This window comes from Oncorhynchus clarkii, chromosome 1 (genome assembly GCF_045791955.1).
Source record: "Oncorhynchus clarkii lewisi isolate Uvic-CL-2024 chromosome 1, UVic_Ocla_1.0, whole genome shotgun sequence".
Taxonomy (NCBI): Eukaryota; Metazoa; Chordata; class Actinopteri; order Salmoniformes; family Salmonidae; genus Oncorhynchus; species Oncorhynchus clarkii.
In genome coordinates, this window is record NC_092147.1 from 49,278,165 (window position 1) to 49,302,549 (window position 24,385).

General features: G+C 43.3%; 1 protein-coding gene across 3 annotated transcripts in view; it reads right to left on the minus strand.

Annotated features, from left to right (window-relative positions):
* Positions 1 to 3,602: 3,602 nt before the first annotated feature.
* Positions 3,603 to 24,385, minus strand: part of LOC139408377 (cytoskeleton-associated protein 5-A-like) — a 40,724-nt gene continuing 19,941 nt past the window's right edge. Inside the window, exons 30-44 of one of the 3 annotated variants that reach the window (XM_071152184.1) lie at positions 21,272 to 21,407; positions 16,503 to 16,696; positions 16,008 to 16,204; positions 15,398 to 15,421; positions 14,880 to 15,053; positions 14,457 to 14,577; positions 13,992 to 14,171; positions 13,622 to 13,809; positions 13,305 to 13,380; positions 12,865 to 13,053; positions 12,601 to 12,729; positions 12,352 to 12,435; positions 12,019 to 12,181; positions 5,034 to 5,158; positions 4,286 to 4,770 (exon numbers count right to left, since the gene is read on the minus strand). In XM_071152184.1, the coding sequence (XP_071008285.1) occupies positions 4,519 to 4,770; positions 5,034 to 5,158; positions 12,019 to 12,181; positions 12,352 to 12,435; positions 12,601 to 12,729; positions 12,865 to 13,053; positions 13,305 to 13,380; positions 13,622 to 13,809; positions 13,992 to 14,171; positions 14,457 to 14,577; positions 14,880 to 15,053; positions 15,398 to 15,421; positions 16,008 to 16,204; positions 16,503 to 16,696; positions 21,272 to 21,407 (2,232 nt within the window). In that variant the 3' untranslated portion in view covers positions 4,286 to 4,518. Of the gene's footprint in view, positions 4,774 to 5,033; positions 5,159 to 12,018; positions 12,182 to 12,351; positions 12,436 to 12,600; positions 12,730 to 12,864; positions 13,054 to 13,304; positions 13,381 to 13,621; positions 13,810 to 13,991; positions 14,172 to 14,456; positions 14,578 to 14,879; positions 15,054 to 15,397; positions 15,422 to 16,007; positions 16,205 to 16,502; positions 16,697 to 21,271; positions 21,408 to 24,385 lie in introns of all 3 variants that reach the window. The other 2 variants (XM_071152175.1, XM_071152191.1) reach the window with 2 other exon arrangements.

Below are 24,385 nucleotides of genomic sequence, written 5' to 3' on the forward strand. Positions count from 1 at the left end.
CCACAACCTCAAACAGTCACACTCCAAACTCCACTATGGCCAAGACCAAAGAGCTGTCAAAGGACACCAGAAACAAAATTGAAGACCTGCACCAGGCCGGGAAGACTGAATCTGCAATAGGTAAGCAGCTTGGTTTGAAGAAATCAACTGTGGGAGCAATTATTAGGAAATGGAAGACATACAAGACCACTGATAATCTCCCTCGATCTGGGGCTCCACGCAAGATCTCACCCCTAGGGGGACCTAGTGAATGACCTGCAGAGAGCTGGGACCAAAGTAACAAAGCCTACCATCAGTAACACACTACGTAACACACTACCGCCAGGGACTCAAATCCTGCAGTGCCAGACGTGTCCCCCTGCTTAAGCCAGTGCATGTCCAGGCCCGTCTGAACTTTGCTAGAGAGCATTTGGGTGATCCAGAAGAAGATTGGGAGAATGCAATATGGCCAGATGAAACAAAAATATAACTTTTTGGTAAAAACTCAACTCGCCGTGTTTGGAGGACAAAGAATGCTGAGTTGCATCCAAAGAACACCATACATACTGTGAAGCATGGGGGTGGAAACATCATGCTTTGGGGCTGTTTTTCTGCAAAGGGACCAGGACGACTGATCCGTGTAAAGGAAAGAATGAATGGGGCCATGTATCGTGAGATTTTGAGTGAAAACCTCCTTCCATCAGCAAGGGCATTGAAGATGAAACGTGGCTGGGTCTTTCAGCATGACAATGATCCCAAACACACCGCCCGGGCAATGAAGGAGTGGCTTCGTAAGAAGCATTTCAAGGTCCTGGAGTGGCCTAGACAGTCTCCAGATCTGAACCCCATAGAACATCTTTGGAGGGAGTTGAAAGTCTGTGTTGCCCAGCAACAGCCCCAAAACATCACTGCTCTAGAGGAGATCGGCATGGAGGAATGGGCCAAAATACCAGCAACCGTGTGTGAAAACCTTGTGAAGACTTACAGAAAACATTTGACCTCTGTCATTGCCAACAAAGGGTATATAACAAAGTATTGAGATAAACTTTTGTTTTTGACCAAATACTTATTTTCCACCATAATTTGCAAATAAATTCATAAAAAATCCTACAATGTGATTTTCTGGATTTTTTCCCCTCATTTTGTCTGTCATAGTTGAAGTGTACCTATGATGAAAATTACAGGCCTCTCTCATCTTTTTAAGTGTGAGAACTTGCACAATTGGTGGCTGACTAAATACTTTTTTTGGCCCACTGTATGTACGTATTTCTTAATTCTTAGTACTGCCTTAGAGGCTCTTACCGTCACAGTCCGGTGGTTGTGTTCATTGATGATGCCAATAATGTACTTGTACATCATTGGATCAATCTGAATTTTAAAAGAGCAGGTGATTGAGCTCAAAATCTGTCAAATATAACATATAATATATAATATTATGAGAATAATCCAACCAACCTTAAGTTTTGATTTCTTGCTCCCCCAAATGCCAGTCATTTCAAAGGTGTCAATGTAGAAAGCTTGCTCGGTTGACTGCCTGTTAAAATTCCACACCAGATGGAACATGTAGGCATTGATGGTCTGACAAAAAAAGAAAGACAATGAAGGTAAATCTGACACAAGTTATTCTTAGAATGTGATTTTGTTTATAACATCGTAGTTGATGAACTCAACCGCTGCTGTCTGTTAAATATGTTATAACATCAGTCTACAGATGCTACAGTTGCTTATACATCTGTATTGTCCCGTTCATCCTTTCTACCAATCCATTAATCTGGGGATGGTACGGTGAGCAGAGACTTCTTCGGTTTGCCCGTCTTGCAGACATTTTTTGTTGATCTTTTATTATTAAAGGGGAAAAAAACTTTTAGAAAGCTGAAGACATTTAAATAAATATTAAAATTGAGTAACACAGTTACTATTTACTTCATTGACGCACTCCTTCACTTGGTCTGTGAGTATACGTTTGGGTGCCTCAAACTGACAGAAAAATGTGATTATGCAGTCTGTGACCTCCTTAGCAGACTTTGTGTGGGTTGGTTATGCCTGTGGCCATTTAGTGAGGTAGTCAATCATAACACAGATATACTAGTGTCCGCTGTCTGTCTGTGTCAGTTTGCCGATATGGTCCATTCCAAGTAGTTCAAATGGCTGCGTGACCTTGAGGAAACATTGACCACACTTTACATTAAGTGTGTATTAGCTATGCTGTAGGTATATATCAACACCTGTAGTAACAACATTTTAGATTGAATTGCTATGTAATTAACCTATCTGTTATGTTAGAGTCACCTACATCACACGCGCTAAGACATAAACTTAAACGCACCATTTTATGTGTGGATTAATTGTCGGAGTAGAGGATTTTGTGCATACAGGATACTCGGGACTCCTGAGTGGCGAAGCGGTCTAACAGGCTGACTGCGTCGCGAGCGTTGCAAAATACATTTTTAAATCTATATTATTCAATAATTGCACCCACACTGCTCGCGCGCGCCAACGAGCGTCTGTGTTGCCAAGGGATAAAATAGAAGTAAATTCTATTTGTGACCCAGATCGTGCTGCAAGTCCTGCCTCTCCCATCTCCTCATTGGTTTATAGAAGCAGATACCCACGTTCCATCTCCTCATTGGTTATACCCAACTGAAAGACGAACGAGGTCAGTGGCGGTAATGCACCTAATTTATGAAAGGTGCCAATCGCAATATAAAGTCAAGAGAAGGAAAAAGCCTAGAAGAAGGAGAGATGACTAGAAACGATTCGATTGACCATTTTATGTCGGAGTAGAGGACCTTGTGCATTTCAGGTAAAATAACTCAATGTTTATATCCCAGGGCAAATTAGCTAGCAACAGCAAGCTAGCTAAATAGGACAAATTAGCTAGCAACTGCAAACTAGCTAGCTCGATTGCCATAAATGGTTAATGCTTTTCGACCTGTCCACAAATTAATATAATTGGTTCAGAGTTTGTTTTTATATTTCAACCTGCCGTGTCGTGATGTGGGTGTGGGGGGACAAAATCAATTTGCGTAGCAAGAGATAGAAATCAATCCTAATTCAGGCAACTGACTGTATGCAATATTCAATCAGTGAGCAGAACAGTTTACATGACTCTTCATAGCTTTCTGTTTGGAAATCAGACCCAGTTGTCATGTCAGCACAGCTGTAAGTACTGCTGCAAACCACAACAAAAAAGACATGCCGAGGGGCCAGGCTTCCAGTCTGGAAACACGTTTTCTACGCTTGTAAGCTTAAAGATAAGACAGAAATCTGTGGAAAGCTTGATATACTGCCATTAAATGTTCAATTTGATCAATGTTTTCCTGCATGTGTATGCCACATCTTCCATTATCCATTGGCCTTTTTAGAATATTGTATGGAATAGAAAAATAGCTTGTCAGATGTCTAAAATGTTGTCATTTCTGCACTTCATCATCTTGAGACACTACCGCAGATTGTATATTTATGTACACAAATGCAATTTATGTATATTTGCCTTTATTGTAACTTATGAACCAATGAGCTGAAGTTCTGAAATGCGTTAATATAAATGTATATTACTCAACATGTGGTGCAGTGATGTGTTCAATCGAGCAAGAATAAAATGCAAAACGTATACACATTAGGTAGTTTGTTAAAAAAAAAAAAACTTTATTGCCATTTCACTATCGATTATACACTTAAAACCTATAAGAGCAACAATTTAAGACTACTTCCATTTGAATTAAATACAAAAACAATGCATCAGAATTATCGACATTCTGCTACAGTACGCAAGATGGGAGTATTATTAAACCAATGACTTAAACGTATTTTAGTAATGCAAACTTTATTACAAAAACAATTACTTCATGCCATGCTCCTTGCTTTACTTCGAGAACAGAATCAATCCTTCAAGTTTTACAAGTCTTAACTTCATAGATGGAAAAGCAAAATAGCAAGTTTAGCAAACAGTCGTATGAACTGACAGGGCCTGAAAACAGGGTCGGGGTCAATTCCAGAAGTAAACTGACATTCCAATTCCTACTCAGATTTTCCTAAATGCTTCTCTATGAGGAAACATTTGTTTTTTTTTGTTTACTTCCAGAAATAACTGAATTAAAATGGAATTGACCCCAACCCTGCTTGGAGGCCCAGAGAAGAGACATGTCATGGTTTGACTATGAAATTCAAAACCTTAAAAAAAAAAAAAGCTAGATTAAGTAACACATATTACAGCATTCTGCACATGGAAACTGTACACTGTAACCCTAACTTGACACTTAAAAGCATTGAGTGGTTAGCATCCATGAGTATATACACACACAATTGTGCCACGATACTCAACAAAAAAATTGTCCACTTACAGAATATTATACAATGAGACAGGTGCTTTTTCAATTTACACAGAAGAGGGGGTTACCCAGAAAAAGAAAGCCAGGATAAGAGCAGGGTTTTGGGGTGGGTAAAGCCAAGGCTGGGTGGGTATCAGGTCGAGGGTGGGGGCTGGCTAACACATTGGATAGACTGGGTATAGAGATGAGCTTGGGGGTCAGGGGTCGTTTATTGGCGGTTGCTCTTTATCCGTTCCAGCCTCTTCTTGAGGTCGTCGAGGTTGGCGGAGGGGGACGAGCATCGAGTGGGGCTGTGGGAGTGGGACTGCTCCTGCTGGAAGTGGGACTCGCGGGACTCTTTGAGCTGAGACAGTTTGCTTTGGAGCATGTCTGTGGAGGAGGCCACCGAGGGCTTGGACAGAAGGGACGCGATGGGACGCATCGGTCCACTGTCCCCCTCCTCCTGCTGCAACAGCTGAGCCTGCTATTAGGATGGAGATGAGAGAGGAGGGAGCGAGAGAAGAGAAAATGAGGGACGGGAAAGAGAAGGGAGGGGAAAGCGGGAAGGGAGTGTAAATTTAAAGTAAGCAAGCCAAGAAACGATGCTACATCACTGTGGGTATGACAACCTATAATATAATGGGGACACTCATTAATACAGCAAGTATTCAATTCCTACATCATCATAATATGAATATGAAATTGTAACCCGAGTGGCACCAATGTGATCGACATTAAACTAACCCTGGAGTTGTTCTCCAGTCCTTGTCTCTGTCTCAGAATCTTCAGTCTCTCGTAGTACACTGCAGGTTTCATCTCCTCTCCGTTCAGAGGCACTGAGCCAGAATCTAGGCCATGTTGGGGAATCACTGGAACAGAGAAACATTTAACTTCAACAGAACTCGTCACAGCAACTTTAAAGTTTGCCACAAGCCACCTGGGAGACACACCAAACATGTGGAAGAAGGTGCCCTGGTCAGATTAAACCAAAATTGAACTTTTTGGCAACAATGCAAAACGTTGTGTTTGGCGTAAAAGCAACACAGCTCATCACACTGAACACACCATCCCCACTGTCAAACATGGTGGTGGCAGCATCATGATTTGGGCCTGCTTTTCTTCAGCAGGGACAGGGAAGATGGTTAAAATTGATGGGAAGATGGATGGAGCCAAATACAGGACCATTCTGGAAGAAAACCTGATGGAGTCTGCAAAAGACCTGAGACTGGGACGGAGATTTGTCTTCCAACAAGACAATGATCCAAAACATAAAGCAAAATCTACAATGGAATGGTTCAATAATAAACATATCCAGGTGTTAGAATGGCCAAGTCAAAGTCCAGACCTGAATCCAATCGAGAATCTGTGGAAAGAACTGAAAACTGCTGTTCACAAATGCTCTCCATCCAACCTCACTGAGCTCGAGCTGTTTTGCAAGGAGGAATGGGAAAAAATTTCAGTCTCTCGATGTGCAAAACTGATAGAGACATACCCCAAGCGACTTACAGCTGTAATCGCAGCAAAAGGTGGCGCTACAAAGTATTAACTTAAGGGGGCTGAATAATTTTGCACGCCCAATTTTTCAGTTTTTGATTTGTTAAAAAAGTTTGAAATATCCAATAAATGTCGTTCCACTTCATGATTGTGTCCCACTTGTTGTTGATTCTTCTCAAAAAAATACAGTTTTATATCTTTATGTTTGAAGCCTGAAATGTGGCAAAAGGTCGCAAAGTTCAAGGGGGCCGAATACTTTCGCAAGGCACTGTAGTTTGCCCCCGGTGATGCTCACCCTGCGGAGAGCCTTGCGGTTGAGGGCGGTGCAGTTGCCGTACCAGGCTGTGATACAGCCCGACAGCATGCTCTCGATTGTGCATCTGTAAAAGTTTGTAAGGGTTTTGGGTGACAAGCCAAATTCCTTCAGCCTCCTGAGGTTGAAGAGGCGCTGCTGCGCCTTCTTCACCACACTGTCTGTGTGGATGGACCATTTCAGTTTGTCTGTTGTGTACGCCCAGGAGCTTAAGACTTTCACCTTCTCCACTGCTGTCCCTTCGATGTGGATGCTCTCTCTGCTCTTTCCTGAAGTCCACGGTCATCTCCTTTGTTTTGTTGACGTTGAGTGAAAGTTTGTTTTCCTGACACCACACTCCGAGTGCTCACCTCCTCCCGGTAGGCTGTGTCGTCTGCACACCTGATGATTGAGTTGCATGGCCACGCAGTTGTGGGTAAACAGGGAGTACAGGAGAGGGCTGAGCACAGTCTTGTGGGGTCCCAGTGTTGAGGGTCAGCGAAGTGGAGATGTTTCCTACCTTCACCACCTGGGGGTGGCCCGTCAGAAAGTCCAGGACTCAGTTGCACAAGGTGGGGTTGGAGGGTACTATGTTGTTGAATGCTGAGCTGTAGTCAATGAACAACATTCTTATAGGTATTATTTTTGTCCAGATAGGATAGGGCAGTATGCAGTGTGATGGCGATTATGTCGTCTGTGGACCTGTTGGGGCGGTGGGAATAAATATATCTGAATGACAGTATGAGGACTGGTCTTAATAAATCAATCAGATTTTTATGGTAATGTAAGGATTATTTTGCTCTTCACTCGCAGTCAGTAGCCTAGGCCTCCGCCTGACCGATCAGGTTGTACAGCGCCATATTTTCCTAACAGAAACCCTTGATTAAAATTGCTTTAGCCGTGATTGAAAAATTAATCAATGCTCCCTTTGTCATTTAGTTTTATAACTAAAATGCTTGACTGCATTTAAAGACATGGATGACTTGTATGCTGTTTGATGACGTGCCCAAATTCATTGATTGATGTACTGTATATTTCAGTAGGCCTTTATGCCAATGAGTAAGTTACACTAAAACAGCTACAGTAACAAATGCATTTTTGTTTTCTTGGAATAGAAACACGTTGTATAGTGCCATATCTTCCAACGGAAACCCTTAGGCCCACCGGCTACAGTAAGAAATGCATTTTTGTTTTTTTGGAAATAGAAAAACCATAATATTCATCAATTTAATTAAGCTACATTTTAAATTGAATAAAAGCCCTTTAGATATTCATTTAGAATCCTCTAAATTGAATTATATCTACAAGGACATTTTCTTGATCTGCCAGTATTTTCATTTAGAGATTCCGGTAAACTCTGATGTTTCCTTTTATGTATCCTACCAACTATTATTGGATTATTCCCCATGGCAACCAACAAAATGTATTTCTTAGTTAGTTTGGCTTTTGTGGAGATCAGACCGTTTTAATTTGCAGGGATTTGTGCTTTTTTGACCAAATGTAAGTCAGAACAAATACTTATTTCACTTTCATAATATTCCTGTTGCTATTGTTATATGTAAATACAAGAAATGTGCATGTAGTGGGTTAACTTCACCAGTTCTCGTACAATTGTGTGATTAGCCTACCAGTTGGTCAAACTCTAATGTTAATTCTCTTGAGAGGAATTATGGTATGTTATTTCTCTTGTCAATTGTGTATAGAGATTGTTGACATTAGTGTTTAATGTAATATTGTTTATTTGATTTACATTGTAGTAATGTTCCATTTCTTTTATTCGGTTTCTCTCTGTACACAGACCACATGTATACTCATACTTCATCATTAAACACCTAGACTGGGCTTCTGTGTCTGTCATCACTATTTGACCAGAGTGCAGTCCGGTATCTGTTTACTCCCAGTGGCCTATCCACACATTAGAGAGCACCAGACTGCGTTTTAATAACATACAGTGGCAAGAAAAAGTAACTCAAATCGGGTTGAGGTCAGGACTCTGACTGGGTCACTCCAGAAGGCGTATTTTCTTCTGTTGAACCATTCCATCGTTGATTTACTTCTGTATTTTGAGTCGTTGTCCTATTGCATCACCAAACTTCTGTTGAGCTTCAATTGGCGGACAGATAGCTTAACATTCTCCTGCAAAATGTCTTGATAAACTCTGTAGATGATAGCAAGCTGTTCAGGCCCTGAGGCAGAAAAGCAGCCCCAAACCATGATGCTCCCTCCACTATACTTTACAGTTGGGATGAGGTTTTGATGTGGGTGTGCTGTGCCTTTTTTTCTCCACACATAGGGTTGTGTTCCTGTGTTGAGTTCCAATGGGTTTTTTTGGACAGCAGTGGCTTCTTCCGTGGTGTCCTCCCATGAACAACATTCTTGTTTAGTGTTTACGTATCATAGACTTGTCAACAGAGATGTTAGCATGTTCCAGAGATTTCTGTAAGGCTTTAGCTGACACTCTAGGATTCTTCTTAACCTCATTGAGCATTCGGCACTCTTGCAGTCATCTTTGCAAGACGGCCATTCCTAGGGAGAGTAGCAACAGTGCTGAACTTTCTCCATTTATAGACAATTTGTCAAGGCTTTTAGAGATACTCTTTTGTTTGAGGCATGGTTCACATCAGGCAGTGCTTCTTGTGATTGCAAACTCAAATTTTGTGAGTTTTTTTTTTATAGGGCATGGCAGCTCTAAACAACATATCCAATCTCAAACACTATGTTTGTCTATTGCTCGTGACTTAGATGAAGATCAGATCACATTTCATGATCAATTTATGCAGAATTCCAGGTAATTCCAAAGGGTTCACATACTTTTTTTTGCCACTAACTTATTTTGAACAAAAGCCAGGATTGAGAAAGTCACTCAGCCCTATTCTGTTCCTGCTTCTGTTGCCTATTCTCATTGTCCTGTTGGTTTTGTCAGACTACACAGTAGCCTAATAAACATATACATTTTAAAACCCCCCAAAAATAATAATCAAATTCAATACAGTTCCCGGTTTACAGTAGTGATGGACAGCAGGAGGCATTTTGAAAACATGTTGTTTTCAAACACAAGTGTAGCAGGTTGTAAACTCTGCAAACAACGTTTCCACTCCGAGAATGAGAATGGTAAATGACTAATTAATACATTCATTCATTCATTCATTCAAGACATTGGAATTTGAAAGAAGCCATCTACCTATGATGGGCTATTAGCAGGACAATAGGAAAGGAGGGTAGGGGGAGCATTGTATTTAAAGACACTGCACATTAGCCTTATAAATCTGCATTTTTAAATAGTAAAAAAATACATATTTCTACCACAGTAGATGCTGTGTTTCTGGTTGCTGGCCAATATTAAAAACGGTCAAATGCATTCGTGAATTCAATTGCTTTAGCTGACATGTTGCAGTTTATTAATCGTTTAATTATTTAAAGGCTCCTTTCTCTTCTCTGTGCTAGTTTGTTTAAGAATACAAAAGAAGCATCCCACCCTTGATGGACTATCAGCAGGACAATAGACTCTTGCTGAGTTTAGGGACTTTAAATGTATTCATGGGTGTTTGCGAGGCATGTCATTCCTCTCACACTTTTGCATAGCCCACCACATGCACTGTTTTCGAACCACATCTGGATGGATCCATAACGAATTACTATGGGAATAAACATCACTGAATAACATAAAATATTGGAATAAAGTAGGCTAACGATGGCAACAAATTGTTGCTTACCGAAACTCCCAAAGTCATCCAATTGTTATAGTGGGATTTGAAGCAATAGCCTACCCGCATGTTGTCAACTATTTCAGCACTGTTTTGTGCTGCTCTGAGACAAGCATGGTCTTGATAAATCAATGAGATTTTTATTTTCACTGAATCTCAATTTGGGTATTGGTTAGCCTACAATTAGGGTGTGGACAGTTAGGATTATTTTGATCTTCACTCGCAGTCACTTAGTAGCCTAGGCCTACTCCCGACTGGTCACGTTGTACAGCGGCATATTTTCCAAATATTAAAACAGTCAAATGCATTTCTGAAATCAATCGCTTTAGCCGACATTCATTTTTTAAATATTCAAGGCTCCCTTTGTTATTTCATTTTATAACTAAAATGCTTGAATACATTTAAAATACATTTAAAGACATGCACAAATGAATGAATGATTGATATACTGTATATTGAAGTAGGCCTGTATTCCAATAAGTAAGTTATGCAAAAACCGCTACAGTAAATAGGACTATTAAGTCTACAGCTCCATGTCATTTCAATAACTTAACTTCTCAAAGATGCTTCCTGGTGGTCAAACTAGCATTAATGGCAACAATGGCTAAAACTTATATAACGTGCCATAGAATTCTGCGGCACCACGCAAGCTGCGCTGCAGTATGACGCAACTTTTAAAGGAAGAACCACTGTAGGTGTCCAAACTTTTGACTGGTACTGTAAGTATTCAGACCATTACTCAGTACTTTGTTGAAGCACCTTTGGCAGCGATTACAGCCTCGGGTCTTCTTGGGTATGACGCTACAAGCTTGGCACATCTGTATTTGGAGAGTTTCTCCCATTCTTCTCTGCAGGTCCTCTCAAGCTCTGTCAGGTTGGATGTGGAGTGTCGCTGCACAGCTATTTCCAGGTCTCTCCAGAGATGTTAAATTGGGTTCAAGTCCGGGCTCTGGCTGGGCCACACAAAGACATTCATAGACTTGTCCCGAAGCCACTCCTGCGTTGTCTTCGCTGTGTGCTTAGGGTCGTTGTCCTGTTGGAAAGTAAACCTTCACCCCAGTCTGAGGTCCTGAGCTCAGTCTCCCAGTCCCTGCCGCTGAAAAACATTCCCACAGCATGATGCTGCCACCACCATGCTTCACCGTAGTGATGGTGCCAGGTTTCCTCCATATGTGACTCTTGGCATTCAGGCCAAAGAGTTCAATCTTGGTTTCATCAGACGAGAAAATCTTGTTTCTCATGATCTGAGAGTCCTTTTTAGGTGCCTTTTGGCAAACTCCAAGCTGTCATGTGCTTTTTTACCAAGGAGTGGCTTCAGTCTGGTCACTACCAAAAAAGCCTGATTGGTGAAGTGCTGCAGAGATGGGAGAACCTGCCAAAAGGATAACCATCTCCACAGACCAACTCTGGACTTCTGTCAGAGTGACCATTGGGTTCTTGGTCACCTTCTCCCCCTATTGCTCAGTTTGGCCGGGCGACCAGCTCTAGGAAGAGTCTTGGTGACTACACACTTCTTCCATTTAAGAATGATGGAGGCCACTGTGTTCTTGGGGACCTTCAATGCTGCAGAAATATTTTGGTACCCTTTCCCAGATCTGTGCCTCAACACAATCCTGTCTTTGAGCACATGGCTTGGTTTTTGATTTGACATGCACTGTCAATTGTGGGACCTTATGTAGACAGGTGTGTGCCTTTCCAAATCATGTCCAATCAATTGAATTTACCACTGGTGGACTCTAATCAAGTTGTAGAAACGTCAAGGATGATCAATGGAAACAGGATGCACCTGAGCTCAATTTTGAGTCTCATCGTAAAGTGTCTGAATACTTACGTAAATAAGGCATTGCTGTATTTATTTTTTATAAACGTGCATAAATGTCTAAAAATTATGGCGTATTGTGTGTAGATTGATGAGGAACATTATTTAATCAATTTTAGAATAAGGCTGTAACGTAACAAAATGTGGAAAAGGGGAAGGGGTCTGAATACTTTCCGAATGCACTGTACATACAGTAGTTATGTACAATAGTAATTCAAACAATACTAACACAGCTTATACCAAAGCACTAGAGCTGATGTCAGGATTGCATTTCCTATTACTCTGCTACAGATTTGTACAATCTCTGGGTTAGACACATGGTAGACAGTCATATCAGATAAAATATTACAAGGCATAGAACAAAACTTGACATTTAAACTTTTGAGTGGAATTTCCCTTTAATTGTTCAGGGTTTAGTACCTGTGCTAGAAGGCTGGATCCTGCCTTTGCCCTCTCTCTCAGACTCGATCATGCGGAGGCCTCTCTCCACGTAGCTCTGAAAGAACTGAGACGTGTTCCTCAGGAAGGGCTCCAGGTCAGCATCGGAGTACTTCTGCTTATACTCATACAGCTCCGTCAGGCCCTGGGGGAAACAACAAACAGTTAACTCACTCACAATTCTGGATTGGTACTGTACATTAGTTTAGCCAGTCACTGAGAACACCATCTTTTACGACCTTAACAAGAGGGTGCACACCGTAAAATTAAGGTATGACTACATGAACGACCAAGGAAATAAAGAAAAATAATCACCTCTTTTGTGTTTTCCTTGGAGCCAATCTTCTTGAATATCTCAGAGAGGATATCGCTCACTTTAGCTTTCGACATCCTGTCATCCTGGAAGCGTCAAGAACACATTAGGCTATTATGGAAGTGGACTCACGTTGCACTACAGACATGTTTGTAAAAACTTTGTGTTATCCACAACTATTTTAAAAGCAGTGTATTCACTTGAATGACGTTAAATAAATCAAGTAATTAGAGGTTGGGTTAACAACGCACCTGGCCTTTCTCTGTGCCCCGGTCAGACTTCATGCCAGAGAAGTTTCCAGAGTGTTTGACCACTCGTCTCAGGTGGGCCTCCAGCTCAGAATCATTCTTGTTCTCTATCATGGACATGTGGTCCAGGATCTAGACACGGCAAAGCAACAGGGTCAAAACAACAACAGCCTAGTAGCCTCACTATGGTCTACTTAAATCAAAACCACAGACAACAATCACTCAACTATTGGATGTGAATAAACTTTGGGTATGTATAGTAAGTACCTTGGCTCCAGTGAGTTTACACAGTGTGTGCAGCAGTGTCTTGAGTGTCCTGTGGGGCACGTCAGACTTCAGCTGCTTCAGCTTCTCCTTGGGGAACACCTTCATAAAGTTGTGGACATCCAACAGGATGCGGTCCAGGTTGATGCTGTTGATGGTCTCCGGCAGGAACCGGATCATACGCCACAGGCACTACAGAGACAGCGAGAACCAGAGGGTTAAATATATTACATTTCAAATTTGTTCATTGAGCCTCAAAATAATTATTCATAATGATTTGGATTGGAAATAGGTCATCATTTGTTTTAGGAGCTAAAAATAAAAAAAAAGGTAAAATGTCCAAAAGAACAGGGAATACACATTTGACTAGCTCATGTGCAAACACCATACATATCATGCATAGACAAAAGTAAACACTCCCATAACAAATGAAATAGCAATACCTTCATGACCAGTTCAGAGAACATAGGAGACCCTGATGAGGTGGTAAGGCTGTCCTGTAGCAGTACTAGAAGAGCACTGGGGGAAGAGAAAAAGACAGACAGAAAATACTAGATACACTATTCTGGAAATGCCTTTAGCTGTATCACCCTTAACCAGGGTGCATTCTACTGCTCAGAGGTTCTCTGAAGTACACGAGCCATCATCGCTAACATTTCTCAGGACAAGGCATTTCGAGTAATGTTAGTTTAATGTGCACTGTCCCAGTAAAACTAAATGTAATTAAAAAAAAATAAAAGTCAATGTTCTGAGTTCTGACCTGAGGATGTTGGTCTGGTCAGACTTCTCCAGTACTCTGACCACCAGCAGGTTGACGGAGCGAATGAGCTGCTGTCCGTCCTCGATGTCCTCCACCCGGGCATCCAGCATCAGGGTGATCAGACCGTGCATCAGGTCCTTTAGAACCCCCATAGATGCCTCTCGCGCCAGGCTCTCCATAGAGAACAACTGCAGTACACAGGTGACACACAAACACAGCTGTGGCACAGATGTTCACACCAGTCCACTACGCCTACTCGGGTGTGGTTTTAGATGTTAAAACAAAACCTCTTTAGAGAGACTGAGCCGACTCTTTGAAACAACAGACCAGTATCACCCCTTAGTGGTGTGAATGTGTAGTCGCTACTCACCGAGAGCATGTTGCCGATGATACAGCTGTAGAGCTTGAAGATGTCCTTCTTGTCGAGGCGGTCGTCGGCCATGTGTGTGTTGTAGATGAGGCGCAGCTGCATGAAGGTGGCGATGAGGAACTGGTCGATATGACCTGACATGGCCTCCGCCTTGTCCTCCTGCCTCAACACCTCATCAATCTTGGGGGAAGGGGAGAGACAGAGGTTAATACGCACAGAGACACTGTCCACTGCTTGCGCTCTTCTCGTTTCTAACTAAAGCAGAGTACTGCAGGTAGATAGGTCGAAGTTCGATGTTCCCTAGTCTCCCATTTCCAGACTCCCAAGTACCCTTCACTCAACTATTGGAAGACGGCAATCGAGGTTTGATGTTCCCTAACCTATTTTTCAATAAAAGACTACGTACAGGAGAGCCTGCTATTGCACCATGGTGTTCCTGAGCCTATACTACAGTGATGTACCAACCTGTGCCAGCGCCTGGATGCTGGTGTTAATGTCTCCACTGGCCACCTGGGAGATGACAAAGTTGATGGTGGAAGCCGTGCTGTTGTGAAGATCATCAAAGTGGGGCGAGACAGAACGGATCCTGGGGAAACACACACAACTAATTACATAACCACTCACTGTCATTAGTCTTGGGATGCCACAAGTCTCTTGGATCTTAGAAATTCAAAAAATAACTTCTACAGTAGATCAATGCACATCCCTCCCAGCCAGTTGGTATAATGCTCGGACAGTTTAACCCTGTATCCATACTTTAAAGATCATCCCTCTACTGTTCATCCCAACGCTATTTCAGAACTACTGTGAAAAAGGCTGAAATGGAAGTTGGTCTAAGACTTGGGACAAGTCGGTATGAAGTTTGGCTCCGTTCAAACAGACACTCACTTGGGCTCTGGCATCATGATGGGCTCCAGCAGTTCGTCCAGTTTGTGCTGGACCAGGTCGGGCAGCTCACTGACCCGTGTGTGGTCGTTCTCAATCATGTCCAGGTCCAGCTGAAACTCCTTGGGGATGGACGGGTGCGAGTGTTCCCGTACAGCGTTCTGAGCCCGCGCTTGGCTGGGGGAGAACAGAAGAGGATCATTCAGAACAAATGTCATCGAAACCAACACAGACAGACAGGTCGGGGTCACACATCTCCGTTCCAATATACCCGCACCGGCATACTATTTGGAATGGCTGTGGAATACATTGCTTCACCCTAAGTGGTTTGCTAGTATGGAAGGTTGCCATTAACACAGGACGACAAGGAAGGGGGGGGGGGACACACACACCAACTGAACTATTTAGTTTAGACTGGTGAGTGTTACGTTTAGATTCATCTACATTACATCCCCATTCTGAGTGCTTCTGGAGGAGAGCAGAGTGCACACTGTGTCTGGGAGAGGCACGGCGGTACTCACATCCTATAAGTGCGATACATTATTCTGTCCATGGAGAGCAGAGCAGCGATAAGAGAAGAGCAATTATAAAGGAGAAGAGAGGCTCAGGATTAAGAGACCACACACACACACACACCATGCAATGAAACCAAACAGAAAAGGAGAAGGAAAGAACATGCAAATACTCTTTTCACACCCTCGTGCCAACCCAAACCGTGCAAACCAATTTCCCGATTTTAAAAAATGATCATCTCACTGTGCCGGCTCAGATATTTTTTCTTTCAAATTGTTGTTCAAGCACGTATGATGGATGCGAAACCTGGCCAGCGCAGTAGAGCTCGGAATGGTTCAGCTCATCTCGTCAGTGTGAAAAGAGTAAAAGACGGACATTGAGGTCCGTATAAAAAGGCATAAAAGAGGCCTTATCCTTACGAGGGTTTTGTAGGTAAGGTCTTAAGACATGGACAGAATGTTTTTGCCATGAATGTGAGTAAAGTACAGCGGCACTTGTAACTGCTCGATCACCAGACTAAAGTTAAAAAACCCATAGATCCGTTAGAATAGAGAGCCATGCTTTGGTAGGTAGGTAGTTGAGGAGGCACTAGGTCAGGGATTTTGACCCATCCCATACTTGAGCTTGTTGGGCACATCCTCCTGAGGTTGCTGAGCAGGCTTCCTCATGAAGGTAGCGTTGGGGTTGGAGGGGTGCTCTCTCTGGGGCCTCTCCCTCTCTGCAGCCTGTTTGGCGGGTTGTGGGGCTGCTGCAGGGGTCTTCTTAGCAAAGCGCTTGACCCTCTCCTCTAACATACTCATCTCCTTCTCGGACAGCTGCAGAAGAAAGACCGACAGGGTGTTTGAGATAAACACCGGAGATGACATCTCCAGAGGTGTATACTCCAAAGCAAGATACTAAGTTAGCCAACTTTAAGAAACATTCACATTTTCTGGTTCGTTAATAAAGTGAATGTTGACTACGGGTTGTTGGTTGAAACAGTCCATGGCCATTTCAAGCACATTTAAAAAAATATATATTAATTTATGAACATTTAAAAAAGTTTGCTGGCTAACTCATTGATCCTGCTTTGTGACATAACCTCTATTGCAGTATATTGTAGTAGTATCTTACATTGCCAATGAGTTTGTAGACTTGGTCCCCACAGACATTGTACACAGCCAACACTGTGTTGAGGGCAGCGTTGCGTACTGAATTGTCCCTGTCTCCGATGTGAACAGCGATCTCTTTCATGGATTTGGCCGGTGTTGGCTGACAGACGTTCATTCCATAGTTCTCTATCAGGCAGCCCAGCTCCTCAAGACATTCTAGGGGAATACAGGGAGAGAATGGTTAGTTCGTGCCACAACGCGGAGATACAAATAAGGATATTGAAGCACAGGAAGTTCACACTCAAGAGAAGGTTCTTACGCTCCGCTCCCCCTGCTTACTGTTGCTTGGCGATATTAATATTCACGTGGACTCACACTAAAAACTTGTCTCAGACTTCATTGGTGTTCTATTTCAATATTACCCAACATGTACATTTTTCCACTCATCAAGGGACACCTCGTCTGCTCTTTTGGCCTCAACCTAAATCATATTTCCCCCTCCCTGTTCTCACTCTGACAACAAGATCCTTAATTTCTCTCTTCCCGCATACTCACCCCACAACACTGACAAGCGCCTCATCTCCTTTCGCAACAAAGCTGTCAATCCCCTCCAACGCTCTGATGCCATTTGCTCTGCCCCTTGACCATGCCCACCAATTCACCTGATGAACTAGCTGCCAAATTCAACACTGTTCGGTTTTCCTCAACTCTCTGGCCTGTCTCCAAACTAAACTCTGCAATTCATTCCTTCAGTTTGACAAGGACAAGTTCACCAAAATATACTCATCACGGACTGATCAATCTCCCTCAGCTGCCCCTCCCAGTCAACCACCACCCCTGAAACCCGGCTCTATGAATTCGCCCCCCCATTGACCATCCCTTTATCTGTCATCCAAGACTACAACTTGCACCCTGGATCCTCTCCCCATTGTTCTCATCAAAGCCTGCCTGCATGCTCTCTGTCCATATATCACACACAACGTCAACAGGAACTGTCCCCTCCAGCTACAAAACAACTGCAGTCACCCCCCATAACTTCCACCCCATTTCCAACCTCTCCTTCCTTGCCAAGGAATGGACTGTTGCCTCCAAATTACAAACCCACCTGCTATGACAACAACATATTCGAGCCCCTTCAGTCTGGTTTCCTCCCCTCCACAGTAATGAAACTGCGCTCGAAGTTGTCAATGACCTCCTCACCTATGCTGATTCCCTCTACATCCTTATTCTCCTTGACCGGAGGGCCACTTTTGACACAGCGAGCCATCAGATCCTCCTCATCCGGCATGAGGGTCTGGGTGTTGAGGACTCTGCACTCTCCTGGCTACACTCATACCTCACAAATCGGACCCCCTACATCTGCCTCAATGGCCACACCTCAGACTAAGCCGCAGTTACACAGGCTGTCCCCCAATGCTCTGTACTGGGTCCCTTACTCATAATCTACATCCTCCCCCTTTGGTCAGATCCTCAGGTCACTTCAACCGAGACTCACACTGCTATGCCGATGACACCCAGATCTACCGCAGTGCTAAAACGCTACTCCTCATTAGGTACCAAATCCACCCTACCAAAGCTCGCAACTTTACCGTTCACCATTGACGACAACTGTCTCTTCCTTGGCATCACCCTGGATTCCACTCTCTCCTTTTACCACCACTAGAGACAGACGGTCAAATCCTCTTCCCACCTCGCAACATCAGGTCGTCGAGCCCTGCCACTGAAACCCTCATACATGCATTCATCTCCTCCAGTCTTGACTACTGCAACTCACTACTCAAGCTCCCTCCATTAAGCTCCAAATGGTTCAAAACTCTGCAGCCCGACTCCTCACGCACACAAAGTCCTGGCAGCACACCCCTCGTGTCCTCCGTGAACTCCACAGGTTCCCTGTCTCCCAGCACATTGACTACAAGATCCTGCTTCTGACCTACAAAGCCCTTCACCACCTGGACCCTCCCGTACCTCTCAGACCTTCTCCCCTACCAACCCACACGCTCACTCCATTCTACCATAGCAGGCCACCTTGTCATCCCCAGGTCGAAGCTCCAGAGCTTCGGTGACAGGGCCTTCTCAAGGACTCTCAGATCATGAGAAACAAGATACTCTGGTCTGATGAAACAAAATTGAACTCTTTGGTCTGAATGCCAAGCATCACATCTGGAGGAAACCTGAAGCATCATGCTGTGGGGATGTTTTTCAGCGGCAGGGACTGGGAGACTAGTCAGGATTGAGGGAAATATGAATGAAGCAAAGTACTGAAATGTCCTTGATGAAAACCTGCTCCAGAGTGCTCAGGATCTCAGACTGGGGCGAAGGTTCACCTTCCAACAGGACAGCGACCCTAAGCACACAGTCAAGACAACGCAGGAGTGGCTTCGGGACGAGTCTCTGAATGTCCTTGAGCGGCCCAGCCAGAGCCCAGACTTGAACCCTTAAAATAGTTGTGCAGCGACGCTCCCCATCCAACCAGACAGAGCTTGAGAGGATCTGCAGAGAAGAATGGGAGATACTCCCCAAATACAGGTGTGCTAAGCTTGAAGTCATACTCAAGACTTAAGGCTGTAATCTCTGCCAAAGGTGCTTCAACAAAGTACTGAGGAAAGGGTCTGAATACTTACGTAAATGTATATTTCAGTTTAATTATTTAATACATTTGCGTAACAAAATGTGGAAAAACTCAAGGAGTCTGAATACTTTCCGAATGCACTGTATGTGCCTTATGTAATTATGACAGGGGGGGGGGGGGGGGGGGGGGGGTTGAGAAGACAAGACATTGTGCCACCTTACACTGCAGAATAAATATTCCGATATGCACTACCATTCAAAAGTTGTTTGGGGGTAAATTTTTTGAAAGAAAAGCACATTTTTGGTCTATTAAAATTGGACCAAATTGATCAGAAATACAGTGTTGTGAAATACAGTGTAGATATTGTTAATGATGTAAATGACTACTGTAGCTGGAAATGGCTGATTTTAAAGGATTCTCAACATCGGCGTACAAAGGCCCATTATCAGCAACCACCACTCCAGTGTTCCAATGGCACATTGTGTTAGCTAATCCAAGTGTATAATTTAAAAAAAGGCTAATTTATCATTAGAAAACCCTTTTGCAATTATGTTAGCACAGCTGAAAACTGTTGTTCTGATTAAAGAAGCAATAAAACTGGCCTTCTTTAGACTAATTGAGTATTTGGAGCATCAGCATTTGTGGGTTCGATTACAGGCTCAAAATGGCCAGAAACAAAGGACTTCCTTCTGAAACTCGTCAGTCTATTCGTGTTCTGAGAAATGAAGGCTATTCCATGCAATAAATTGTCAAGAAACTGAAGATCTCATACAACGCTGTGTACTACTCCCTTCACAGATCAGCGCAAACTGGCGCTAACCAAAGTAGAAAGAGGAGTGGGAGGCCCCGGTGCTCAACTGAACAAGAGGACAAGTACATTTCAGTGTCTAGTTTGAGAAACAGATGCCTCACGAGTCCTCAACTGGCAGCTTCATTAAATAGTACCCGCAAAACACCCGTCTCAACGTCAACAGTGAACAGGCGACTCCGGAATGCTGGCCTTCTAGGCAGAGTTACAAAGAAAAAGCTCAGACTGGCCAATAAAAAGAAAAGATTAAGATGGGCAAAGGAACACAGACACTGGACAGAGGAAGATTGGGAAAAAAAGTGTTAAAGATACATCTGTCCAAGTTTGAGGTGTTTGGATCACAAAGAACAACATTTGTGAGAAGCAGAAAAAATTAAAAGATGCTAGAGTGCTTGACACCATCTGTCAAGCATGGCGGAGGCAATGTGATGGTCTGGGGGTGCTTTGGTGGTGGTAAAGTGGGAGATTTGTACAAGGTAAACGGGATCTTGAAGAAGAAAGGCTCTCACTCCAAATTGCAATGCCATGCCCCGTGGACGGCGCTTAATCGGAGCCAATTTCCTCCTACAACAGCACAATGACCCAAAGCACAGCTCCAAACTATGCAAGAACAATTTAAGGAAGACGCAGTCAGCTGGTATTCTGTCTATAATAAAGTGGCCAGCAGTCACCGGATCTCAACCCTATTTAGCTGTTCTGGGAGCAGCTTGACCGTATGGTACGTAAGAAGTGCCCATCAAGGCAATCCTACTTGTGGGAGGTGCTTCAGGAAGCATGGGGTGAAATCTCTTCAGATTGATAACTAGAATGCCAAAGGTCTGCAAGGTTGTAATTGCTGCAAATGGACGATTCTTTGACGAAAGCAAAGTTTGAAAGACAATTATTATCTCAATTAAAAAATGTATAACCTTGTCAATATCTTGACTATATTCCTATTCATTTTGCAACACATTTCATGCATGTTTTCATGGAAAACAAGGACATTTCTAAGTGACCCCAAACTTTTGAACGGTAGTGTACATTTCCTGAGTCAAAATTCAGCCTTACGCTTTCAATAAAACAATGAATTTGTCACAGTTAGCAGATTTGTGAATCATGCATTCACTGACAACGGAGCGGAGTGAAGCCTGCATCTAGCAACGCCACAAGTGACATGACCCGTTTTTGCAGCCTTCTCAGTTCTGCACTCCAGAGAAAGAGAGGGCAAACTCAACTGAACTAGTTTCAATGAATGGAATCACTTGTGAGTTTCTGGATTTTGGGTAAATTTCTCTTTTAAAATAAACTTTGGGTCGTTGAAAAATGACTATATAAGTCCCATGTATTAGTATTATTACAATGAACATAAGATTTGACAATGCAATAAATGATATTGTCTCGTTCTTTATTCTAGCCTTGGTCCACTTGGTCTTACCAGCTCTTTGTTTGGAGTTCTTGGACTTGGTCCCGTCCATGAGGAAAGGGAAGACTTTGCTTGCAGGGTAGACCTTACACAGCATGGTGAGGATGGCACGCACGTCTTTACGCACCACATCCTTTGATTCCCCAACCTGTCAGGTGAAAAGAGGATGTTAAAACAATGGTTAGTCACACAAACAATAGCTTCTAATAAAAACAAAGACCACACCACATGGAGAAAGTGTGTGGTGGTCCCAGACCTAGGTTCAAATAGTATTTGAAATATTTGGAATGTTTGCTTAAGTCTACTCTGAGTGCCAGATAGGTGGTATTCAAAATTTGGGACTTTCCTCCATCGCCAAGGGAGCTCAATCAAGCAGAGTTTAAGTATTTGAAAGACATCAGACATAATTTTAACACTGCTAGGGGTGGTGGAAGAGGTGACTTATGTTGAGGTAGGGGATGAAGGATAAAGTGACTTAGTTTGAGGATGAGGTAGGAGATGGAGGTGACTTACTTTTTTGTATACAGTGGGGCAAAAAAGTATTTAGTCAGCCACCAATTGTGCAAGTTCTCCCACTTAAAAAGATGAGAGAGGCCTGTAATTTTCATCATAGGTACACTTCAACTATGACAGACAAAATGAGAAAACAAAATCCTGAAAATCACATTGTAGGATTTTTTATGAATTTATTTGCAAATGATGGTGGAAAATAAGTATTTGGTCAATAACAAAAATTTATCTCAATACTTTGTTATATACCCTTTGTTGGCAATGACAGAGGTCAAACGTTTTCTGTAAGTCTTCACAAGGTTTTCACACACTGTTGCTGGTATTTTGGCCCATTCCTCCATGCAGATCTCCTCTAGAGCAGTGATGTTTTGGGGCTGTTGCTGGGCAACACGGACTTTCAACTCCCTCCAAAGATTTTCTATGGGGTTGAGATCTGGAGACTGGCTAGGCCACTCCAGGACCTTGAAATGCTTCTTACGAAGCCACTCCTTCGTTGCCCGGGCGGTGTGTTTGGGATCATTGTCATGCTGAAAGACCCAGCCACGTTTCATCTTCAATGCCCTTGCTGATGGAAGGAGGTTTTCACTCAAAATCTCACGATACATGGCCCCATTCATTCTTTCCTTTACACGGATCAGTCGTCCTGGTCCCTTTGCAGAAAAACAGCCCCAAAGCATCATGTTTCCACCCCCATGCTTCACAGTAGGTATGGTGTTCTTTGGATGCAACTCAGCATTCTTTGTCCTCCTAACACAACGAGTTGGGTTTACCAAAAAGTTCTATTTTGGTTTCATCTGACCATATAACATTCTCCCAATCTTCTTCAGGATCATCCAAATGCTCTCTAGCAAAGTTCAGACGAGCCTGGACATGTACTGGCTTATGCAGGGGGACACGTCTGGCACTGCAGGATTTGAGTCCCAGGCGGCGTAGTGTGTTACTGATGGTATGCTTTGTTACTTTGGTCCCAGCTCTCTGCAGGTCATTCACTAGGTCCCCCTGTGTGGTCCTGGGATTTTTTGACCCCACAGGGTGAGATCTTGCGTGGAGCCCCAGATCGAGGGAGATTATCAGTGGTCTTGTATGTCTTCCATTTCCTAATAATTGCTCCCACAGTTGATTTATTCAAACCAAGCTGCTTACCTATTGCAGATTCAGTCTTCCCAGCCTGGTGCAGGTCTACAATTTTGTTTCTGGTGTCCTTTGACAGCTCTTTGGTCTTGGCCATAGTGGAGTTTGTAGTGTGACTGTTTGAGGTTGTGGACAGGTGTCTTTTATACTGATAACAAGTTCAAACAGGTGCCATTAATACAGGTAACGAGTGGAGGACAGAGGAGCCTCTTAAAGAAGTTACAGGTCTGTGAGAGCCAGACATCTTGCTTGTTTGTAGGTGACCAAATACTTATTTTCCTCATTTTGTCTGTCATAGTTGAAGTGTACCTATGATGAAAATTACAGGCCTCTCATCTTTTTTTTCTGGGAGAACTTGCACAATTGGTGGCTGACTAAATACTTTTTTCCCCCACTGTATATATATAGTGTATGTGGACACCACTTCAAATTTGTGGTTTCGGCTATTTCAGGCACACCTGTTGCTGACATGCATATAAAATCGAGCACACATCCATGCAGTATCCATAGACACACTTTGGCAGTAGAATGTCCTTACTGAAGAGTTCAGTGACTTTCAACGTGGCTCTGTCATAGGATGCCACCTTTCCAACAAGTTAGTTCATCATATTTCTGCCTTGGTCAACTCTAAGTGCTCTTATTGTGAAGTGTAAACATCTAGGAGCAACAACAGCTCAACCGCGAAGCGGTAGGCCACACAAGCTCACAGAACTGGACCAACAAGGGATGAAGTGTGTAAAATGTGTGTCCTCGATTGCAACACTCACTAACGAGTTCCAAACTGCCTCTGGAAGCAACACTCACTAACGAGTTCCAAACTGCCTCTGGAAGCAACGCCAGCACAAGAACTGTTCGTTGGGAGCTTCATGAAAAGAGTTTCCATGGCCGAGCAGTCGCACACAAGCCTAAGATCACCATGTGTAATGCCAAGCGTCGGCTGGAGGGGTGTAAAGCTTGGAGAAGTGGAAACGCTATCCTAGAAATGATGTATCACGTTTCACCATCTGGCAGTCCGACGGACGAATCTAGGTTTGGTAGATGCCAGGAGAACGCTACCTGCCCCAATGCGTAGTGTCGACTGTCAAGTTTGGTGGAGAAGGAATAATGGTCTGGGGCTGTTTTTCATGGTGCGAGCAAGGCCCCTTACTCCAGTGAAGGGAAATCTTAATGCTACAGCATACAATGACATCCTAGACGATTCTGTATTTCCAACTTTGTGGCAACAGTTTGGGAAAGGACCATGCCTGTTTCAGCATGACAATTCCCCAGTGCACAAAGCGAGGTCCATACAGAAATGGTTTGTCGAGATCGATGTGGAAGAACTTGACTGGCCTGCACAGAGCCCTGACCTCAACCCCATCAAACACCTTTGGGATGAATTAGAACGCTGACTGCGAGCCAGGCCTAATTGCCCAACATCGGTGCCCGACCTCACTAATGCTCGTGACTAAATGGAAGCAAGTCCCCGCAGCAATGTTCCAACAT